Here is a 21,997-nt window from a genome sequence, read left to right on the forward strand (position 1 = left end):
TTGAGAGAGTAATTGGTTGAGGTTTTATATGTATAAAGCTTTAGCTTTAATATTATATCCATAATATTTCTCTAAAAGAATTGATGCGAATGTGGCAAAATATTGTTAGCCAAAAAGTTTGTTGGGGTTTTTCCCATAACGTCTTAATATTAAATTTTGAAATTGGACTAAAATCAATGGTGGTTATTCATATATGATTCCCTAATCCTTTGTGGATTTATGTTTCATAAATGTTTCATTAATTTTTTTTAATAGGAAAGAAGTGTTAGGAAAAACCGATAGGTTAAGAAGTTTATGATGGTGATTCTAAAAAGATGGCAAGAGAGAGGATGAGATATTTGAAGGTTTATTCTGTATAAAATGTGGCATTTCTAGCACTTAATTTAGATCCAGGTAATAACATCCAATAATCCCCACTGTATAGTTATTTGTGTCTATAAAACAGTATATATAACAGTATGTATAGTGGTGCATCAGAAAACTGTATGTAATTGAGGAAAAGGAAAGACATATGCTTACCCAGCAGTACAACCTACAGATGTTTATCTCTTTTTATAAAGAATCTTTAAAATGAGAATGCAACCTTGAATTGCCTTTTTCTTCTTCTTTTTTTTTTTAATAAGCCTCCAGCTGTTCCAGACAATAGAAGACAAGCAGAAAGTCTTTCATTAACTAGGGAGATTTCTCAGAGCAGAAATCCATCAGTTTCAGAGCATTTACCTGATGAGAAAGTCCAACTTTTTAGCAAGATGAGAGTGTTACAAGAAAAGAAACAAAAAATGGACAAACTTCTTGGAGAACTTCATACACTTCGAGACCAGCATTTGAACAATTCATCATGTAAGTAAATCTGGCTCAGCAGTCTTAAGTATAGGATACATAAATATATATGTCAACGTGTAGTAATTACTTTGTAAATATTTTCTGAATGAATGAATGCATAGTTACTCAAGAAAATTAAGATTTTTGTGGTGAAATAGCACTTGCATGTGAAACATTTTTGAGTAATAAAGCAATGTAATGTAGAGCCAAATAGATGGTAGATATGTTCTCTAAAATTCAGAAAAATGAATTTGGGCATAAAAACTGGTAGCATTTTAGAAAGGGAAAAGGATCAAAGCACTTAGATACTTGGACACAGTAATGCTGCACTTTTTAGCATATCCAAAATTTTTCCTTAAAAACTGAACCAGATTAGTACATTTATTTTAAAATTATAAAACAGATTTAGGAAGTATTTATATGAAAAAAAACGAGATATGAAAAAATAGCTTAGTGCAGAAAGTTCCAAACACCTCATTTTTTGAAATATAGCAATAGTCATCTCAGGCAGGAGTAGAAAAGGCATACAGTTAGCCTAGTTATACTAGTTAAATAATTATACAACCATTTGGTAGTATCCATGGGGATTGGTACCAGTACTCCCACGCATACCCTCTACAGATAACAAAATGTGAGGGTGCTTAAGTCCCTTATCTAAAATGGCATAGAATTTACATACAATCTAAGCACCTCGTCCAGTCCATTTGAAATCATCTCTGGGTTACTTAAAACACATAATACAATGTCAATGCTGTGTAAACAGTTAACCAGCATGCTGCAGATCCACGTTGTTTTTTTTTTTTCCTGAATATTTTCTGTCTGCTTTTTGTTAAATCTGCAGATCTCTTGGATATGGAGGGCTGATTGTACTAGTTATTTATATTGATTTACGACTAGTTAGTTATATAAGAAAACCAATGGTCATCTCAGTTATACTATAGAAACTGTCTTTTCCGACCTCATGTTTTACTTGCCTTTGTCTAATTGAGATCTAGTTACTTGTCCTCATTTAACCTCATCCTCCAAATCTGGTCACTGCCTCTTCCTCAAACAGTTGATAAGTAGGAGCTATAGCGTTGGAAATTGAAATTGGCAGGATCAACCCCACTGGTCATTATTCTCTAACATTTCAGCTGCTGTCTTATTAAAGAAAAGACGAGGGATGGAAAACATCTCTGGATCCCTGTTCCTTGTTCTCCAACCTAATTCTCTGCCACCCTCGAAGAAGTGTACTATTTCTGCCCTGAAACATACTCCTTTCTTTCCCCCGACTTCAGCTGCTCCTCCCCCTCCTCCAGAGTATAATCTAATCCCAGTGCTTATTCTTCCTGAACTGATGATCATAACCAAGAAAAACGTCTAAGTTTTTCGGAAGTTGTACTCAGACCCTTGTGGTCAGTTTTATACATATAAAGAAAAGAGCACTCTGTCTACTGAGACTAAAAAATCATATTTTTCTCTGGGAAAAAGCGTGAAAGCAGCAGCAAAAGGTAGAACAGTCAAGGAATAGAAAGAAAAGACTATTGGAAACCAGCTGTAGTAGGTGGTAATGTGAGCAACAAATGATGGTTGTCATTGTGAGAAAGATAAATGATTATAACTTAGAGTGGTAGGAGAGAAGCACGAAGGTTCTTAGTCTTCATTCATTGTGCTTGAAAGCATAAGATATCTTTGTCTGATCTGTGTGGACAGAAGAGTAATTAAAATGTAGTTCAAGAACTGCAGAGGATTAGCCATCAACCAATTAGAAAATTTTATTGCATTTCATGGTGTAATGTACTGCAGTCACTTTAACAATTTTGCTTTATCTTTTGGAACAAGAAGAGTTCCATCTTGGAGACCAGATAGAATCCCTCTGGAGTGGAACATTCTCAGGGACCTGATCAGCTAGGGCTGCCCCATAAATTTGTAGCTTGTAGGCTGTACATCATACACAGTGGCTGTGTTTAACTTAACCCAGAAGCAAATTGATCAGAGAAGCACTCTCGTTACTTTTTCAAGGTAGAATATCATAGTTCTTGGTGATTTCCATCTTGTCTTCCTGCTCTTCTTTCCTTTCTGTTTTAACTCTGGTTGGTTGAGGGACTTGTTAATAAACAAGTAGCCTGGATGTTATATGCTTAAGTTTCACATTTTAAAGCTGCAGAATTTAAGATGTTAATGACTTTTGGTTTTCATTTTTCACTATCCAAGCAAACTGTGAATGTGTTGTTTGATGCTATATTTATGTATGTTATCTGGCTTTTTTTTTTTTTTTTTTATAGTTGTGCCTTCTTCAGCCTCTCCACAAAGGAGTGTGGATCAGAGAAGTACAACCACGGCTCCCTCTGCTCCTGTAGTCTTAACACCAGTGGTCAATGGAGAATCCAATAACCTCACGCCATCTGTTCCTTATCCTGCTGCTTCTCTGGTTTCTCAGAATCAGAATGAAAATGAAGGCCACCTAAATCCAACTGAAAAACTCCAGTAAATCATTTATACACACATTGTTTACATAGATTATAATTGAATCATAGGGTCAAATTTGGGGGTTTTTGTTGTTGAAAATTCTGGAAAAACTGAATTTAATATGATAAACATTCTTAAGTGATGTAGTGGAAGAGTAAGTGTGTGTGTATTATACATGCGTTTTTGAGTTATCCTAGAGAAATGTAATTTCTGTGAGCTAATGTATTCCTGGGGTCTTCCCCGGTGGCACAGTGGTAGAGAATCTACCTGCCAGTGCAGGACATGCAAGAGATGCGGGTTTGATCCCTGGGTTGGGAAGATCTCCTGAAAGAGGGCGTGGCAACCTGCTCCAGTATTCTTGCCTGGAAAATTCCATGGACAGAGGAGCCTGGTGGGCTATAGTCCATAGTGTCACTAAGAGTCAGACAAGACTGAATGAGCACAGCAGTACATAATATATTCCTATTTTACAAGTAAAGGAACTGCAGTTAAAAGATCTATGTATTTTAGCCCAGACTGTAGAGTCAGAGAGCCTTGAAGTTGTGTTTCACAAGGCTGTGTGACTATGGACCAGTAGCACTCTCACTAAGCCTCTTTCTTCGTCTGGCATAATATATTTGATGATAAAAGTGTTTTAAGTATTAAAACCTATTGGCATTATTCCTGGAATTCATTAAAAACTCAACAACCTAATTATTATTTTTGTTAAAATGTGACATACTTTATAGAGCTCTATATATTGTAGACAAATTGAGAATTTGGTAAATGCTCAGTAATCCCTATATGTCGGATTTGCCTGAGAGGTACTATTTAAATGAAATATTTAGTACTTCACATTCTTGATAGTTATTAAGAAACCTAGGAATATCTTTGATATTAAGGTTTAAGCTGTTAACATTTGTACCTGTTTAAAGTGAGCACTTTAAGGAGAATTTCTTGTATGTTTGTCTGTAACGTTCGGATATAAGGTGATGAGATTTTGAATAACCTGTACTTGAAATTAAATTCATTGCAGTCTCATACCCTGGGTATTTGACTGAGTTTAACATTTGTATGTGCTGGCTGCTACTGTATGGAAATAGTGTATGCTTTATTTTACTAAAATGGGTGTTAATTTGTATATATTTGTTGTTTATCAGGAAGTTAAATGAAGTTCGAAAGAGGTTGAATGAACTAAGAGAATTAGTTCATTATTATGAGCAAACATCAGATATGATGACAGATGCTGTGAATGAAAACACAAAAGAAGAAGAAACTGAAGAGTCAGAATATGATTCCGAGCATGAAAACTCTGAACCTGTTACTAACATTCGGTGAGAACTTTTTGCAAGTTTGTTTTTCTAACATACTCATTCTAATAGTACTTTTAATATGGAACAGAAAGCCCTCAGTAGGGTGCTTACTGTTTGCATTTTACTGAAGCTTTTCTCCTGTAAGTCTGTTGTTTGGTCAGTGTAATCTTAACTTGTCCTGTAAAGAAAAGCAAGTAGGGATGTACTGAGTACAGAAGTTTAGTAAATTTGCTGTTTGTTACATCAAATGTAAGTTAATTATAAGAAGTATATAACCTCTCATTTTCCTGTGTCTTTATTTTTTGGTGTAATTTTAATTTTCTTTGTTGTAATTTTGATTTTTTTACATATTTTTCTTCTTAAATTTTTGAATAGCTGAAGCCAGTGAAATGCAGGAGCCATTTATTTAAAAGATGAAATTAAATGGGGAAATAGCCAATGATGTTCATAGTTTGGAATTATTTTTATTAGTAGTTCTAAAACTTTGATTTTTTTAATATTACATATGTCTTTTTACCTTAAGTAACTTGAGGCTATTTTCCTTCCTTTCAGAAATCCACAAGTAGCTGCCACCTGGAACGAAGTAAATAGTAATTCTAATGCACAGTGTGTTTCTAACAATAGAGATGGGCGAGCAGTTAATTCTAACTGTGAAATTAACAACAGGTCTGCTGCCAACATAAGGGCTCTAAACATGCCTCCTCCTTCAGGTATGATTGACTCTATTCAAAGATACTTGTACCATATTCTTGGGAAGTGGATTTTCTTTCTTTAGAGCTCTTAATTAAGTTCATTAAGTTACTGCATTTCAGTGATACATATTTTCAGCAGATTGTCGATACAATAGAGAAGGAGAACAGGAGATGCCTGTTGCACAAGGTCACGATGAGGAGGAGGAGGAAGAGGAGGAGGAGGAAGCAGAAGATGAGGCCCTCAGTGGAGCTTCAGTGTCTAGTCATAGCAGCAGCCTGATCATTGAGACCCCTGAAGATGCTGAATTTGAACATAAGATCCAGAAGCTTATGGCTGCAAAACTGAAACTTAGACACTTACAGAACCTTGTTGCCATGGTGCAGGTAAATACTGCCTTTTTTTTTTTTTTTTTAAATCTGTCAAAAAATGTATAGTCTTATAAGGTAAAATGTGTGTATATGTTTGATAATTATGTGGGTATAAGTATACTAGTATATGTTTATTGAATTCTAACTACATAGTGGTTTATGTGCTTAGCACTTTACGTGCTGTATTACCAGAGATCAGCAAACTTTTCCTAAGAGTGAATTTGTAAATATTTTCGGCATTGTGGGCCATACAGTTTCTGTCCAGCACAAAAGCAGCAGTAGACAGTAAACAAATGAGCATAGCTGTGTACCAGTATAACTTTATTACAAAAACAAGTTTGTCTTCCTGCCAGAGATTCTAGTTGTGTATCATGTAGAACTCAGTAGCATCTCAATTAGGTGGATATACATACAGATTAGAAATGTTAATTAACCACAGTTGTACTATTGTCAGAGCCAGAGTTGAGACTTCTGGCTGAGATCTTAACTCACTTGATGTAGAAAAACCGTATGTTGTCTGAGTTTTATTCAGTAAGGCCAAAGAAGTAAAGTTGGACCTATTAGCTGTAAATTAAAAAAAAGCCATTTGTATATGTGAACATAAAATTACATAATTATTAATACACTTCTAGACAGTGTATTTATGGACTGTTGTGGTCCAAAGTTATGACTAGCTCTAAACCTTTTTAAAAATGACTAAATTTTTTAAAATCAGTCCCTTTCATCTGTTACATATATATTTCTGTTGTTTTCTCAGCAACATAATCACTGTATAGAAGTATCCTTAAGAGTGTTTCTAAAGTATTCAAATTTATATGATTTTTGAAATCCAGAAATCTTCTGGTAAAATTAGTGATTTGTTTTCATTTAGGTTTGCTTAGCTTATGTTATGTCGAAAAAGTGAAGTATATATAACCACACTGATAAAGGTATATAAAAAATTTTTTTGGCAAATAAAAAATTTTAAGTATTATTTACAACCTCTTTTGAAATGCTTATTTTGAATTACTCAAGTGAAAGATGACTGTGTACTTTATTTTAAAATAAAGGAAACATTACTTGTAAACTCCTTCTGAACCTTCATAATCCCATTCTCCTTCACAGAGATTGCTGTGCATTTAAATCAGTTTGCAGTTGTAAACAAAAATTACATAAAAGTTTTGTTTTTTATTTCTTTGTGTTTATATAGATTGTATTATTTTTCAACTTGCTTTTTTTCCTACTACACATGTCAGAGATTTCTTCATATCAGTATGTTGTTTTTCAGTCACTAAGTCATGTCCGGATCTTTGCGACCCCACAAGCTGTAGCATGCCAGGTTTCTCCAACTTCATATCAGTGTATATAAACCTGTCTATGTAATTACATAGATACATAATTATGAAATATAAATAATACCCTATATGTTTATTTATACATATATGTTGTTGTTCTGTTGCTAAATCGTGTCTGACTTTGCAATCCCATGGACTACAGTGCACCAGACTACCCTATCCTTTATTATCTCCTGAAGTTTATTCAAATTCCTGTCTGTTGAGTTGGTGATTCTGTCTAACCACCTCATCCTCTGCAGCTGCCTTCTTTTTTATCCTTCAGTCTTTCCTTCCTTCAGTCTTTCCCAACATAAGGATCATTTCCAGTGAGCCAGGTCTTTATATTAGGTGACCAAAGTACTGGAGTTTCAGCTTCAGCATCAGTCCTTCCAGTGAATATTCTAGGTTGATTTCCTTTAGGATTGACTGATTGGATCTTCTTGCAGGCCAAAGGATTGTCAAGAGTCTTCTCCAGCACCACAATTTGAAGTCATCAGTTCTTCAGTGCTCAGCCTTCTTTATGGTCCAACTCTCACATGTGTACATGACTAATGGAAAAACAATAGCTTTGACCATATGGATCTTTGTTGGCAAAATGATGTCTCTGCTTTTTAATATGCTAAGTTTGTCATGTTTTTCCTTCCAAGGAGCAAGCATCTTTTCATTTTGTGGCTGCAGTCACCATCTGCGGTGATTTTGGAGCCCAAGAAGACAAAGTTTGTCACTGTTTCTACTTTTTCCCTTTCTGTTCGCCATGAAGTGATGGGACCAGATGCCATGATCTTAGTTTTTTTAATGTTGAGTTTCAAGCCTGGTTTTTCACTCTCCTGTTTCATTCTCATCAAGAGGCTCTTCAGTGTCTCTTCACTTTCTGCCATTAGAGTGGTATCATCTGCATATCTGACCTTGTTGTTATTTCTCCCAGCAATACTGATTCCAGCTTGGGAATAATAGATCAGAAATGGTGAATAATTTGGTGGCTTATAGATGAGTCAGCTTAACTTCAGGTTTATGTTGATTGGAGCTCTTTTGTTTTAGGGAATTGACATGTATGAAAAAAAAAGAAACAGCAACCCCAAAGGATTAAGGGCCCTTGTCCTGAGAACTTTTTAAAAAATGATCCAAAACTCCCCAAATTTTTGTATGTTTAAGATTGATAAGTTTTATTTATTTATTATGGGTAGTTTTCTTTTGCTTGTGCCTTTACTTCTATCCTTTTTTCCCAAGGGATTCAGGAGAAGTTCGAAACAGTTATACAGTTACCATGATTGTATAAAACTGTCGTTATTCCTGATTAGATTAAGTGAGACAGCTTATATGTTCTGTAAAACCTTATGATGCCTTTTAAGTCTCCACACATCCATCTGATGTATTTTAGTTTGTGAAACAATGTGTTAGTGCCCTCCAAGAGTAGAGTCTCTGTTTCCTGTCCTGTGGAAGTTCTGTAATCAAACCCCCCTGGCCTTCAAAGTCAGATTCCCTGGGGATTTCCAGTCCCTTTGCCGGATCCCCAGGCTGGGGAGACTGGTGGGTGGCTTGGAACCTTGACAGTAGTGCGAGAACTTCTTTGGTAGTATTGTTCTCCAATTTGTGGGTTGCCTACCTGCTGGGTATAGGATTTGATTTTATTATGATTGCAACCCTCCTACTATCTCATTGCGGCTCCTCCTTTGTCCTTGTATGTGGAGTATCTTTTTTTGGTGGGTTCCAGTGTCCACCTGTTGATGGTGGTTCAACAGCTAGTAGCGATTTTGGTGCTCTCTCAGAAGATGAGCGCTCGTCCTTCTGCTCCGCCATCTTGAACCAATCTCTCGTGATACAACATGCCTTACATCAGTAATTCTGTAGTCAGTTACTTTTAGTGTTGGAGTTTATATTAAGTGTTCAGACACCCTCACATAACAGTCTGAAACTTAAGAGTGTTTTTTTCCTCATACTTTGGTTTTTCCGCTTCTTATTGTGTGAAAATGCCTCATGATCCATCTTTGGTATCCTTGGGTTGCAACTCAGTTCTTTTTAAGCTTACCATTTTAGTAATATATTAGCTTAGCTTTTAGATCTGTGAGAAGACCAGAGTAACACCATCTCTAGAAGCTTAAAATGGATTAGATAGGTTTGCAATCTAGTCAGCTTTAACTCTTGAAGATTTTACTAGAATTCTATATCCAGCAGTTAAAGTTTCAGTTGATATCTGCAGAAAAAGCATGTATAAAGTGTACAGTATTAAATATTTTTAAGAAAATGTGACAGATGATCTCCAGTCTTAACAGTTTAATAAGTACATTGATTTTGACAGCAGATATGGACCTACTCTTAGGAAGATAAGTAATTTTTTGTTGTTTTTCCAGTGACACTTTTGAGATGGTACATTCTCATTAGCTTTTCTATTGGGAGCCATTGGTACTTGTTTCACAAACTAAATACCAAAGTGAGGAAATGGAAAACTAACTGAGCAAATGATACTAGACATAAATTATTAAATTGTTGATATAAAAGTTATATATCTGAAGAAAAATGATCTCATATCAAGAGTTCCCAGCTTCAGTGATGCAGTTTTTATCTTTTTCATATAAGCTGTTTTTTGATAGTTCACAATCTGGTCAAGGAAGGAAAAGACAAACTAGTATTTGCCATTACTGGGTAATTGGCAGCTCAAATTATTAATGTACTATTTTAGTTTTAGTACTTTATTTCCTGACATTAGTAGAAGATGAACTTCATTATTCTCTAAAAATCATATGCTTTCCCTACTGCTTTCAATTTTATGTGAATTTTACAACTGAGTCATATTTACTAAGGTATGACTTGGATGATGTTTTTACATATCAAGGCGATTTTAATATAATGATGCTATTTTAGGATGATGATGCAGCCAATCAAGGAGTTACTTCTGTGGAGGATTTCTTCCCAGCAGAAGACACCAAACAAAATGCAAATAACACTAGAGGAAATGCCAATAAAACACAGAAAGATGCTGGAGTAAATGAAAAGGCAAGGTATGTTAAGCTTCTGACTTTCATGTCATAGAAATTGAGTGCTTGTTAGAAAGTCTCCATAGGCACTCGACTGCATCATGTTTAATGCTGTTATCAGATTTACTGGAGTCCACAAATGTAATGTCAATTTAATTATAGAGAGAAATTTTATGAGGCTAAACTACAGCAGCAACAGAGAGAACTCAAACAATTGCAGGAAGAAAGAAAGAAACTGATTGAGATTCAAGAGAAAATTCAAGAATTGCAAAAGGCATGTCCTAACCTACAGGTAATTAGGAAATTTCTTTGTTTGTCTGAAGAAACATGTTTAAAGCCTTAATGTCAATTGAAAGTACTCCTTGTCTTGTACTAATACAATAGATTTGTAAATCTTTTATGATTAAAGAAATGGAGGGACAAATGAAATGGGTTAGGGATGTACCTTTATACTGTGAAAGATAGCACGTAGGAATTAACTCTGATTATTTACATTCTTTCACTTGTTGGGCTGCCTGGCTAGTGATTCAGAACATGTGTATTCATAACTGTTTATTATATTAAGATATTTTGGGTTGAACTTTGCAGTTAAGGGAGAAGCATTTCCGTTTCTTACTGGTCTAAAATTACATGGTAAAGCTGTTAAGCTACCGTGAGTTTTTTGGGAAATTAAAATACTTTATTTGTAGTTTGAATATTACATGTATATATGCTTATTAAATAGTACCCCACGCATGGGTGTTTGAGATTGAGCAGAGAATGTACAATCTTTGTCCATGTCACGTAATCAGGAGTAGGGTTAATATGGGAGGGAATGATCCATTCTTTTTGAGGTTTTTCGTACACTTTATTGTTAGGAATAGCTTTATGAGTCAGGTTTTGTTTTCAAAGAAAAGGAAATGTATCAAGTGATATTTCTAATATTACTTTGTTTTCTAGATGTTTATCTTTTATTCTTTGTCTAAGTCTTTTTTCTTGTTCCCAGTCTAAATACCAGAGGAATATATGCTAGAGTTGGGTTGAGTATATGACATTTTCCACAGTAATGTTTTATCCCTCATGTCCTGTTGTTCTGGAGGGTTAGTAATACTGATCATCTATAGCCTGCATTTTCATCTTTTTTTCTTATGTTGGGTTTTCTTTGAATAATGATGGCAATTGAGGTGTGGCAATAACAAACTAAATATGGTACCAAAGCCCTAGAGAAATGAAATAATTGCTTTTATGAGAAATTAACATAATTACTTCAATTCTTTATAGTAGTTTTTATTAATTCTTTTTTAGCTGTCAGCTGCTAGTGTGGGTAATTGTCCCACAAAAACACATATGCCAGCTGTTACTTCGTCCCCAACCGTTAATGAAAATGAAGCCAGTACAAGCAAATCTGGTTTTGAGCCTCATGATTCTTCAGTGGTAGATAATGAGGTATTGTATACTGCACTTTGTTCCTGGGTCTTAAGTCATGTCTTAAGGAAGAAAACTGAATATCCATGAAACATGTTTTTAAATGTAACTTATTATGTGCCTTAAGTTGTGGGAAGAAATAATTTTTTCCAAAAAGTAATTAAGTTGAGGTACTTCTTAGTATCTTAAGTCTTGCCCTTTATTAACAAATATTTGGCAGACTTGTATGTAAGGAATAGTTACAATAAGTAGTATTCACTTCAATTAGAAAAACTTGTCCTTTGGCATTTTATTTATCTGTGATTTATGGAAAACATAACAACTTTTTCTCAGTTGATGAAGTTACTATGTCCGTGTTCAGTTGCTTAGTCATGTCTGACTCTTTTGCAGCCACATGGACTGTGGCCGAGGCTCCTCTGTCCGTGGGATTTCCCAGACATGAATGGAGTGGGTTGCCATTTCCTCCCCCAGGGGATCTTACTGACCCAGAGATGGAACCCGTGTCTTTCATGTCTCCTGACTGTATTCATTAAGAATTAATGGTTGCCTAATTTTTTCTAATTTATTACTAAAATAGCATTTTAACCTTCATGGGTGTCTCAGTATAAAAAGGATAGAGTGAGGATAGAAATTTTTGTTGGTATTAGCAATAGTATTAACCTGTTTTTCTTTAAGGCTGAAACAAATCCAGTACTTACAGTAACTTGACTGTAACTTTTAAAATAACAGGTATGGTCAGATATGCGAAGACATGAAATGTTAAGGGAGGAGCTACGACAGAGAAGAAAGCAGCTGGAAGCTCTGATGGCTGAACATCAGAGGAGGCAAGGTCTGGCTGAAACTGCATCTCCAGTGGCTGTTTCATTGAGAAGTGATGGATCTGAGAACCTGTGTACACCTCAGCAAAGCAGAACAGAAAAGTAAGAGAGGTGTTTGAATCAGTTTAAAAAATGCCACCTATTTAACACTTGTAGGATAGGCAGCCTCATTTTCCCTCTGCATCACAGCACAAGTCTGCTATTGCAGTGAGGCTTGGGTGTTAAGCATCACCTTTGTGACTCAATCCAGCTAGTTTCTGTTGTAACTTCTCATAGCATCACCTTTCTCTCTTTTAAAATTGTTTTAAAAAATTACTAAGACACTTGACCAAACTGATAGAGATTTTCTTGAGGATTTTGATCTAGAAAACTGTCACTCAAGGAAAAGTTAAAAGTTGAGGGAGGTTTACTTTAGGAATGAGTCCCAGGGGATATGATTACTAGTTTAATTTATTTGAAGAATTGTTTTGTGGAAGGCAGAGTAAACATTTTATATTATAGCAGTTGGAGAGTAATAGCCATCTCATAGTTAATTATGCCTAAATGAAGTTTTATATACACACATGGGTGTGTGTGTGTGTGTGTGTGTGTGTGTGTATATATATAATTTTTTTTAGCAAGGGGTACAGAGTTTGTTTCATAGTAGGAGGTGAAGTAGCTCATCTCCAGAATGATCTGTATTTTGTCTCTTAATCTCCAGAACAATGGCAACTTGGGGAGGTTCTACCCAGTGTGCCCTAGATGAAGAAGGAGATGAAGATGGTTATCTTTCTGAAGGAATTGTTCGGACAGATGAAGAGGAGGAAGAGGAGGAGCAAGATGCCAGTTCCAATGATAACTTTCATATGTATCCTCCAAACAGTGCAAATCGTAATTCTTACAATGTAAAGGAAACTAAAAATAGGTTAGTTTCAGTATTTTAATTTTTTGCTTGATTTTAAAGAGTTTCCCATCTTTCTGACACCAAGCAGTTCTTCAGTTATCTAAACCAAGTGCATGTTCCACTATATAATTCCAATACTAACTACCTGGAGTTGGCCAGATTCCACAGGTTAGGAGACTCAGTCTCAAGAAGAGTGCCCTCACTTCAGATGCCACTTTAAAGTCTCGAGTCTTCAGAGCACCTGCACTTCTGTCCGACTTGGCTACAGATTTTGGGGTTTCCATAGCTTTGCTTTGCTGACAAAGGTCTGTATAGTCAAAGCTATGGTTTTTCCATTAGTCATGTATGGATGTGAGAGTTGGACCATAAAGAAGGCTGAGTGCCAAAGAATTAACGCTTTTGAACTATAGTGCTGGGAAGACTCTTGCGAGTCCCTTGCACAGGAAGGAGATCAAACCAGTCAATTCTAAAGGAAATCAGTCCTGAATATTCATTGGAAGGACTGATGCTGAAGCTCCAATACTTTGGCCATCTGATGCTAGGACCTGACTCCTTGGAAAAGACTGATGCTGGGAAAGATTGAAGGTGGAAGGAGAAGGGGGTGACAGAGGATGAGATGGTTGGATGGCATCACTGACTCAATGGACATGAGTTTGAGCAAACTCAGGGAGATAGTGATGGACAGAGAAGCCTGGTGTGTGCAGTTAGGACATGACTTAGCAACTGAACAACAGCAACACCTTCTTTCATGTTCCATAATTTGCTAAAACAGCTCATAGAGCTCTGGAAAATATTTAAATTTACTGACTTATGAAAGATATTACTCAGAGAAAGAGATGTGTAAAGCATGGGTGGGTTGGGAAGGAGCAAAGAGCTTTTATGCCCTCTCTGGGCACATCAGCTGCCTAGTACTTCACTGTGTTCAACCCAGAAGCTGTCCTCACCACACTGTTCAGGAGTTTTTATGGTGATTTCTTTACCCAGGCAGAATTGATTAAGTCATTGGTGATTAAGCTCAGTCTGCCTCCCTGGAAGTTTGGGGAATGCTGAAAGTTCGAACCCAACGTCTGGTTGGTTTTTCTGGTGACCAGTCTTCATCATGAGGCTACCTAGGGTTTGCCAAAAGGAGTGCATAATGAATAACAGAAGGCAGTCGTCACCCAGGAGATAGTCAGGAGTTAGGAGCTGTGTGCTGGGAACCTGGGACAAAGACCACATAGGGTGTTTACTTTATCACAAGAGTACTGTTGTCAAGATAGATTCCAGCTCGATAGGAGGAAGGAAGGTTGATTATCTTTGATCTTCACTCTTGTTTGGGGGAATTAAGCAAAAATAAAAATCATAGATAGTAAAAAAGATGTATCAACAAAGATGTCTACTGCATTGTTATTTATAACCAAAACACATTTCATGTATAAAAAGATGGTTTAAGTAGTTGCACTTGATGGGGTGTTATGTGGCTAAGCTTAAAGGCTTGAAGAGTGGAAAAATGCTTGTGATAAAGTATCCATAATAACTTTTCATTTTGAAGAATACAGAATTATATGGACTCTTCTCTGTAAAACATAAGTGAAAAAAGACTGAAAAGGAATGCAAAGTGATACTGTACAAGACTAGAAATCCAGAATTTTTCTCACTCTATTTTATATACATTTTAAGTCCAGTGAACTTAAAAATGGAATACAGGCGTATGGACCAAGCAGACTATCAAGGTTTTTTGCCAGATTTAAAATATACGTGATTACATAAAATGACAATGCTTTAAATCTTGTGTTAGGTGGAAGAACAACCGCCCTTTTTCAGCAGATGGAAATTATCGTCCTTTAGCCAAGACAAGACAACAGAATATCAGCATGCAGCGTCAGGAAAACCTTCGCTGGGTGTCCGAACTCTCTTATGTAGAAGAGAAAGAACAATGGCAAGAACAAATTAATCAGCTAAAGAAACAACTTGATTTCAGTGTCAATATTTGTCAGACTTTAATGCAAGACCAGCAGGTAAAGTTTACTCTGCAAGTAAATTTTTTTAATCTTGTGTTTGAAGCAGTACACATTTTTTTCAAGTCATTGGTAACTGTTACGGAAAATTTTTTCTCTCCACAGACTCTATCTTGTCTGCTACAAACTCTTCTCACGAGTCCTTATAGTGTTATGCCTAGCAGTGTTGCATCCCCTCAAGTGCACCTTATAATGCACCAGTTGAACCAGTGCTATACCCAGCTAACGTGGCAACAGAATAATGTACAGAGGTAATTTGCTCCTTAGAAGTAGGGAGAATGTATACTCAGTGCTAAAACTCAGTTTTAGCATTGGTTTGCAGTGTAAAAGCAAGGGTTTTACAGTTACCTTCTGGGAGAGAAGGGCTGAACCAAATTGCATTTTTGAATCTTCTCTGATTCCTGAGAGTTTTATAAGCAGTGATTTTGCCTAATGTTTCCTTTTAATTCTGTGGACCAGACTTAAAAAAAAATAACTATGGTTTTCAACTTTACACTTACCTTAGGTGAAACTGTTGTCATTATGCCTATCTCTGATAGAAGTGCTAAGTGTAGTTCTTGTTCCAAGGGCTAAGTTATTAAGTGTGCAGCACAAGCAAATATTTGTTCTAGTAAACATCAGAGCAGCCAGCTTGTTCCACATACTGTTTTTTGTTTTGTTTTTAATTAACTGTTATTTAACATTATGTTATATTTATTATTATAAATATAATAAATATAATTATGGCTGGGTTGGATCTTCATTGCTGTGTGGGTTTTTTCTGTAGTTGCAGTGAACATGGGCTACTCTGTGGTTGGCACAGGCTTCTTATTACAGTGGCTTCTCCTGTTGTGGAGCATGGGTTCTAGGGCACCCAGACTTCAGTAGTTGCAGTTCTCAGGCTCTTGAGCACAGGCTCAGTAGTTGCGGCATGTGGGATCTTTGCAGACTAGGGATCGAACTCATGTCTCCTGCATTGGTAGGCGAATTCTTTACCACTGAGCCACCAGAGAACCCTGTGTTCCACATACTGTTGAATCATTTTATATATATACACACACACTTTCTGGATGTACTTGACATAGATGGTAATATAACTAACCTTTAAACTACTGACTCCTTCAACTTTTATAGGTTGAAACAAATGCTCAGTGAACTCATGCGCCAACAAAATCAGCATCCAGAAAAACCTGCAAGCAAGGAAGGAGGCAGTGGTGCGTCACACCCTCCTTCTCCCACTTTATTTTGTCCTTTCAACTTTCCAACTCAGCCTGTAAATCTGTTTAACCTACCGGGGTTTACTAATTTTTCATCATTTGCACCAAGTAAGTGGCCAGAAACTTAAATGAAAGTAAGTAAATGCAGAGTCCTTGAGAATAACATTTGTCTAATACATGGATTTTTATCAGTCACTTTTGGAATGGTAGGAAATGTTTGCAAAGAAAAATATAAATTCTTTTCTACTTTAATTCTTTATAGTGAATGTTTAAACTGAGTATGGTTGCTAATGAAATAAAATAAGTTATGAAATGTTTGCTTAGTCTTACACCTTTGAATTATTCCACAACTATTTATCAAGGAGAAAGAAATGAACCTGTTTACTGACTGCTATACATCAGGTACTGTGTAAGATATTAGGAGAGGAGAGGTGCATAAGACAGCACCCTTCTAGAGGAGTTTTATGTCTTTGTAGGGAGGTATACCTCTAGACTAAGGGTGACTGGATCAGGCTCATATTTACTTTTCTTTAGTTCAGACTTTTATTCAGACTTTCTCCACCTGTCTTGTGCCATACAGTATATAAGTGGCTGGGATTCAAAGATGAGTAAAGCTGATGCTTTAAGGGATTTAAGGGTCTAGTGGAGAAGCTAAAAGTGTCACTAAGTGCTTGGTGCTTTGTCATGGGTGCGGTCAGCTTGGTGCAGGTGGGGTTGAATAGCCTGCTTTTTGCTGGGACAGGATTGTCAGCAAATTTAGAAAGGGATAGTAAAGCTAAAGAACTGATGGAACTTTTTTCCAGGGAGATTAGAAGGGAAAGGACTTGCTGATCAATGGAACCACTTAGAGTGGCAAAGCAGGGGAACAAGTGTGTCATGTAGAGAATTAGGGGTCATAAAGTGTGGCTGGTGTTTTGGGCCATGGCAGGAGCAGAGTAGTTCATGTGCTGGAACACAGCAGAGGCCCTTGTGCTGGGCAAAGAAGCTTGGACTTTCCATTGCTTACTAGAGGGGCCACTGGCAGACTTTGGGCAGAGGAATGGCATGAAATTTATATTTTAGAATGATGACACTAGTCATTGATTGAGATTGGAGGGACAGAGCTGAGAGTATAGATGGTGAACAAAAGGCTATTGTAGTAATAGCAGGAAGGGGACGATAGTTTGACCTAAGGCATTGGCAGTAGTGGTAAGAAAAAGGAGTAATATTATTTTATTTTTTTATTTTTATTTATTTATTTTTTTAAAGGAGTAATTTTAAAGATGTTCTGGAGATAGAATGATCAGTTAAGATGGGTCATGAAGAGAGAGGAGTTGAAGGTGTTTGCCAGAGAATATATGAAGAGAAAAAAGGTTGGGAGGGTTTTGTAAATATAAATATTCATATATCACAGTGTATTTTCTTAATGGAATTGTAAAAGTAATGGTGTTAAACAGTTGAACAGGTTTTTTAGTTCTTGAGTGTGGGTTAATACTGGCAGTAAAAGTTTTTTGACTAGGCTGTTTAAGTAACAAATAATATAGGCAATTACACTTACTGTTCCTTTTTGACATAATATGCCTTTTACCCATGGCAGCTCTGTTCAGAGACTGTTCATTCTTCATCATCTAGTTCAGTTTCCTGAAACCTTGTTCCCCTTCTCCCCCAAGTTGTTAGTGGCCCTTTTGCAAATACCTCTGATGCAGCACTGTATGTTAAAGTATGTGATTATATTTTACTTCCCAGTTAGAGTGGAAAAAACCTGAGCTTTGAAATCATGCAGACCTGAGATCTAACTTTCGCTTTTATTTACTAGGCATTTGATCTCTAAGCCTATTTTCTCACTAGTAAAATAAATATAGTACTTATTTCACAGCATTGTTTTGAGCATTGAAAGAAGTCACACGTAACGTGCCTACAGCAGAGTGTAATGCACCTGCAGTAGAGTCATGCTTGCTTTAATAAATATCATGTATTATTTTTTCTAACTTTTAACTCTTGAGGAGGTAGGGATCGATATTTATCTTTGAATCGCCAATGCTGAAAACTAGTAGGACTGAGCTGTAAAACAGTGATTAAATAAATGAGTGATGTTTAGTTGCTAAATTGTGTCCAACTCGTTTGCAACCCCGTGGATTGTAGCCCATCAGGCTCCTCTGTCCATGGGATTTCCCCGGCAAGAATACTGAAGTGGGCTGCCATTTCCTTCTCTAGGGGATCTTCCTGACCCAGGGATCAAACCTTCATCTCTTGCATTAGCAGGTGGATTCTTTACCACTGAACCACTCTGTTAGTTTATTTTAATTAGTTTTTTGTTTTGGTGGATTGGAATGGTACATTTAATTAAAACTATCTTTCAATTTTGTTTTAAGGTTAAAGGTGCTTCTGTATCTTACCCATTGTTTTTATTTACTAGGTATGAATTTCAGCCCTTTATTTCCTTCTAATTTTGGAGATTTTTCTCAAAATATTTCTACACCCACTGAACAGCAGCAACCGTTAGCCCAGAATCCTTCGGGGAAAACAGAATACATGGCTTTTCCAAAACCTTTTGAAAGTAGTTCTTCTATTGGAGCAGAAAAACAAAGGTACTTTATTGTAACCGTAATCCATTATTTGCTTAAGTGTCACTTGGTGATTATATGTATTATATGTCATTTGAAAATGTAATTAGGGAGGATGTTTGTGATTGTTTGGCTTGAGAGTGTTGAGAATGAAACTTTGACTTCTTACCAGAGGTCTCTCGGGCATACATCTGCTGCTAACGCTGCTTTAAGAACAGTTCAGAATTTTGATCAGTGTCCTGTGAGATTCAGTTTGAAAGGATAAGACCTAACCTATAGAGTGTCTTTGGCCTTGATTTCGTAACTTTCTTTAAGATTATAAACAGTTCACTGTTCATTGGTTTAGAACTGGAAACTAACATTAACTACTGGAGGATGGTTTTTATAAAGTGATGACTTGTTTGATTCGTAGCCCCTGATTAGAGTATGTGCCCAGGGCACATCCAAATGTAATGTCGAGTACTATTAGATTGTAAAAACAAGTTTTGCCAAGAAAGTTTTAGTGATACTTGTTATCAGTCATAGTCAAGGTTTTCTTTGTTTCTCACACATTTACTATTTTTCAATGTGATATTCTTCCCAGTTATAATTTTGACTCAAACAGTGTGAAAGACTTATTGGCCCAGGTTAATCATTCTCTATGCATTTTTATGGCTCAGTAAATAAGTTTTTTATGATTGTTTTAATCCAGAAAATGATTGTGATAGCCAGCTGGTAAAAATATTATAACTTTTTTATTGTTATTTCTTCAGAAAAACTTTAAAAGGATGAAAACTTAGAGATTCGTTGAGCCGAATACTTGTTCTGTCAGAACTGTCTGTATGATTTTGTCTTTCCTGTTCCTTTATAAGTGTATGTCACACTACTTTCCTTTCAGTCATGTGTTGGGGCATGTCTCAAGCTGTTAGCGTTTTGATGTTTGTCTTGAGGAATCCTGGGATAGACTGCCCTGAACTTGTTGATGCCTTTTCTTAGCTGTACTAACCACTTTTTCCTGTTAAGTCTCATTTTATTCTGTGAAAGTATCCTATTGTCAGAGCCTGAGACTGTGTTTAGTGCTCAGTTGCCATTCAAAAATGATTTAAGCAATGGACATTTATTCAAAGCTTTAGCCTTCCTGTTGAAAGGTCCCTACTTCAGTATTAACTATATTTTATATGTAATTGGTAGTTAAAAAGTAAAGGATGGGTCGGGATGTTACTGTTTTAAATATTTGACTACTTCTAATTAGACCTCATCTCTTGCTAAAATTTCAGTTGTTACAGATTCTCTGAATTAAATGGCTGGAGATAACAAAGAGGTCAAATGAAACATTGTAGTCTTGAGCTGGGATCAGAAAACTGTTCCTATAAAGGCCTAGCTAGTAAATATTGCTAGAGATAGAGATAATCATTTGTCTATGCCATTTTTGTATAGAAGCATTCATAAACAGTTACGTAAACATATGAATTGCTGTGTTCCAATAACATTTGATCTATGATCAGTGAAATTTGAATTTTATATGATTTTCATGTGTCACAAGCTATTTTTCTCTTTTTTTTCCCCCTAACCTTTTAAGAATATAAACCTCATTCATAGCTCTCAGGCCATACAAAAACAAGCAGCAAGTTGAATTTGGCATGTAAACTGTAGGTCTGCTAGTCTTTATCTTGAGTTACTCCCTGTAGATCAGTGTCTCCCAAATTATATTCTTAGAACACTGTTGCCCATGTCAGGTTCTGTAGTATCAGTTTTGTACATGCTGTTCACTGTGTTCCCTTCTAAGACATTTATTAAAGGTCATTGGCATATTAAAAGTTCTGAGAAGTGCCTGTTTAGCTTTGTTTTGCCCATTTTTTCCCCCAGACTTAGGTAACCACTGAATTCCTGTTAACATATTAAAGGATGTTTAGTAGATAAAGTTTGGAAAGTGACACTAGACTAATAGAGCTAAACAAGGTTTAATGTGCAGAGAAATAAATTACTAGTCATGTGGCCAGTTGTCTTCACCAAATTCTGGTTATATTTGGACTTCTGTAGGTGACACAGACCCATGCATGTTTCTAGCTATGGTTCTTTTTCAGTTGCTTCTGTGTTTTGTTTTTTCCTTTTATGTCCCATCCTCCCTTGATTTTTCTTTCCCACTCTTTTCCATCTTGAATGTTGGATCTTTGGAACTTTTACTAGTGAAAATGGTTTAGTGAGAAAGGTCCAAAATTAAATTTTAAAGTAATTCAGTAAATTAGTCTGTGTAATGTTTTCATATTTAATGTGTATTTGGTGTGAATATTTTTATAGCCTGTTAATTTTTATTTATCTGACTCTACTAGTACACTACAAATTAAGTATATCTGGAGTTTTCCACAGACACAGAAATGTACCATTGTAATATATAAAAACTTATTTTCATTGGTAAGGAATCAAAAACAGCCTGAAGAGGAAGTGGAGAACAGTAGGACACCATGGTTTTATGACCAAGAAGGTGAAGTAGAAAAGCCATTTCTCAAGACTGGATTTGCAGTGTCTGTAGAGAAAACAACAAATTGTAATCGCAAAAATCAACTAGATACCAGTAGGAGAAGACGCCAGTTTGATGAAGTGTCCTTAGAAAGCTTTAACAGTATGCTTGACCCAGTAGATCCAACAACAGTAACTAAAACATTCAAGTCAAGAAAAGCATCTGCACAGGCCAGCCTGGCATCTAAAGATAAAACTCCCAAATCAAAGAGTAAGAAGAGGCATTCTACTCAACTGAAAAGCAGAGTGAAAAATATTGGTAAGTACTGAAATTTGTTGACTGTTGCTAAGCATAACTGTTGGTAACCTTACTCTCACTGTTGTAAATAATTGCAATATGGCTAGATGTGTAGGTGCTGTTTAGACCCACTTGAACAAAGTCATTTTTTAGTTACCTTTAAGAACATTTTAAATAAAATGTATCAAGTAGGATTTAATGTTGTAGATATTTTAAAACATGACATTTATTCTTTTTAGTGCCTTCTTAAAACTTCTTATGTTTCCTATGTATGGTGGTTCCTGTGAGCTTGGAAGTTTTTACTGTTCTATAGTTTAATATTACACGTAACACTTTATACATGATTTCTGGCTAGATATGTGATGGATTCATGTAAAGAAATGTGGCCCTCTAACTACATTGCAGTCTTTGAATATCATGTAGGGGAAATCACTTTTGAAATAAGTTTGCTCTTAATCCTTCAGAAATTGAACCTTAGCTAGTATGATAAAGCATTAACCCATATTTTATTGAA

At 36.0% G+C, this 21,997-nt stretch overlaps 1 protein-coding gene across 18 annotated transcripts in view; it reads left to right on the plus strand.

Moving 5' to 3' along the window:
- The window catches only part of PCM1 (pericentriolar material 1), a 77,432-nt gene that overhangs the window by 14,603 nt on the left and 40,832 nt on the right, over positions 1-21,997 (plus strand). For 13 of the 18 annotated variants that reach the window (XM_068970225.1, XM_068970224.1, XM_068970223.1 and 10 more), the window contains 15 exons: positions 624-840; positions 3,102-3,288; positions 4,410-4,583; positions 5,115-5,272; positions 5,394-5,638; positions 9,796-9,932; positions 10,071-10,200; positions 11,193-11,333; positions 12,042-12,232; positions 12,831-13,034; positions 14,791-15,010; positions 15,116-15,261; positions 16,124-16,314; positions 18,602-18,773; positions 21,146-21,504. In XM_068970225.1, coding sequence (XP_068826326.1) covers positions 624-840; positions 3,102-3,288; positions 4,410-4,583; positions 5,115-5,272; positions 5,394-5,638; positions 9,796-9,932; positions 10,071-10,200; positions 11,193-11,333; positions 12,042-12,232; positions 12,831-13,034; positions 14,791-15,010; positions 15,116-15,261; positions 16,124-16,314; positions 18,602-18,773; positions 21,146-21,504 — 2,872 coding nt within the window. Of the gene's footprint in view, positions 1-623; positions 841-3,101; positions 3,289-4,409; positions 4,584-5,114; positions 5,273-5,390; positions 5,639-9,795; positions 9,933-10,070; positions 10,201-11,192; positions 11,334-12,041; positions 12,233-12,830; positions 13,035-14,790; positions 15,011-15,115; positions 15,262-16,123; positions 16,315-18,601; positions 18,774-21,145; positions 21,505-21,997 lie in introns of all 18 variants that reach the window. The other 5 variants (XM_068970230.1, XM_068970228.1, XM_068970234.1 and 2 more) reach the window with 1 other exon arrangement.

Source organism: Capricornis sumatraensis, chromosome 4 (genome assembly GCF_032405125.1).
Source record: "Capricornis sumatraensis isolate serow.1 chromosome 4, serow.2, whole genome shotgun sequence".
NCBI lineage: Eukaryota > Metazoa > Chordata > Mammalia > Artiodactyla > Bovidae > Capricornis > Capricornis sumatraensis.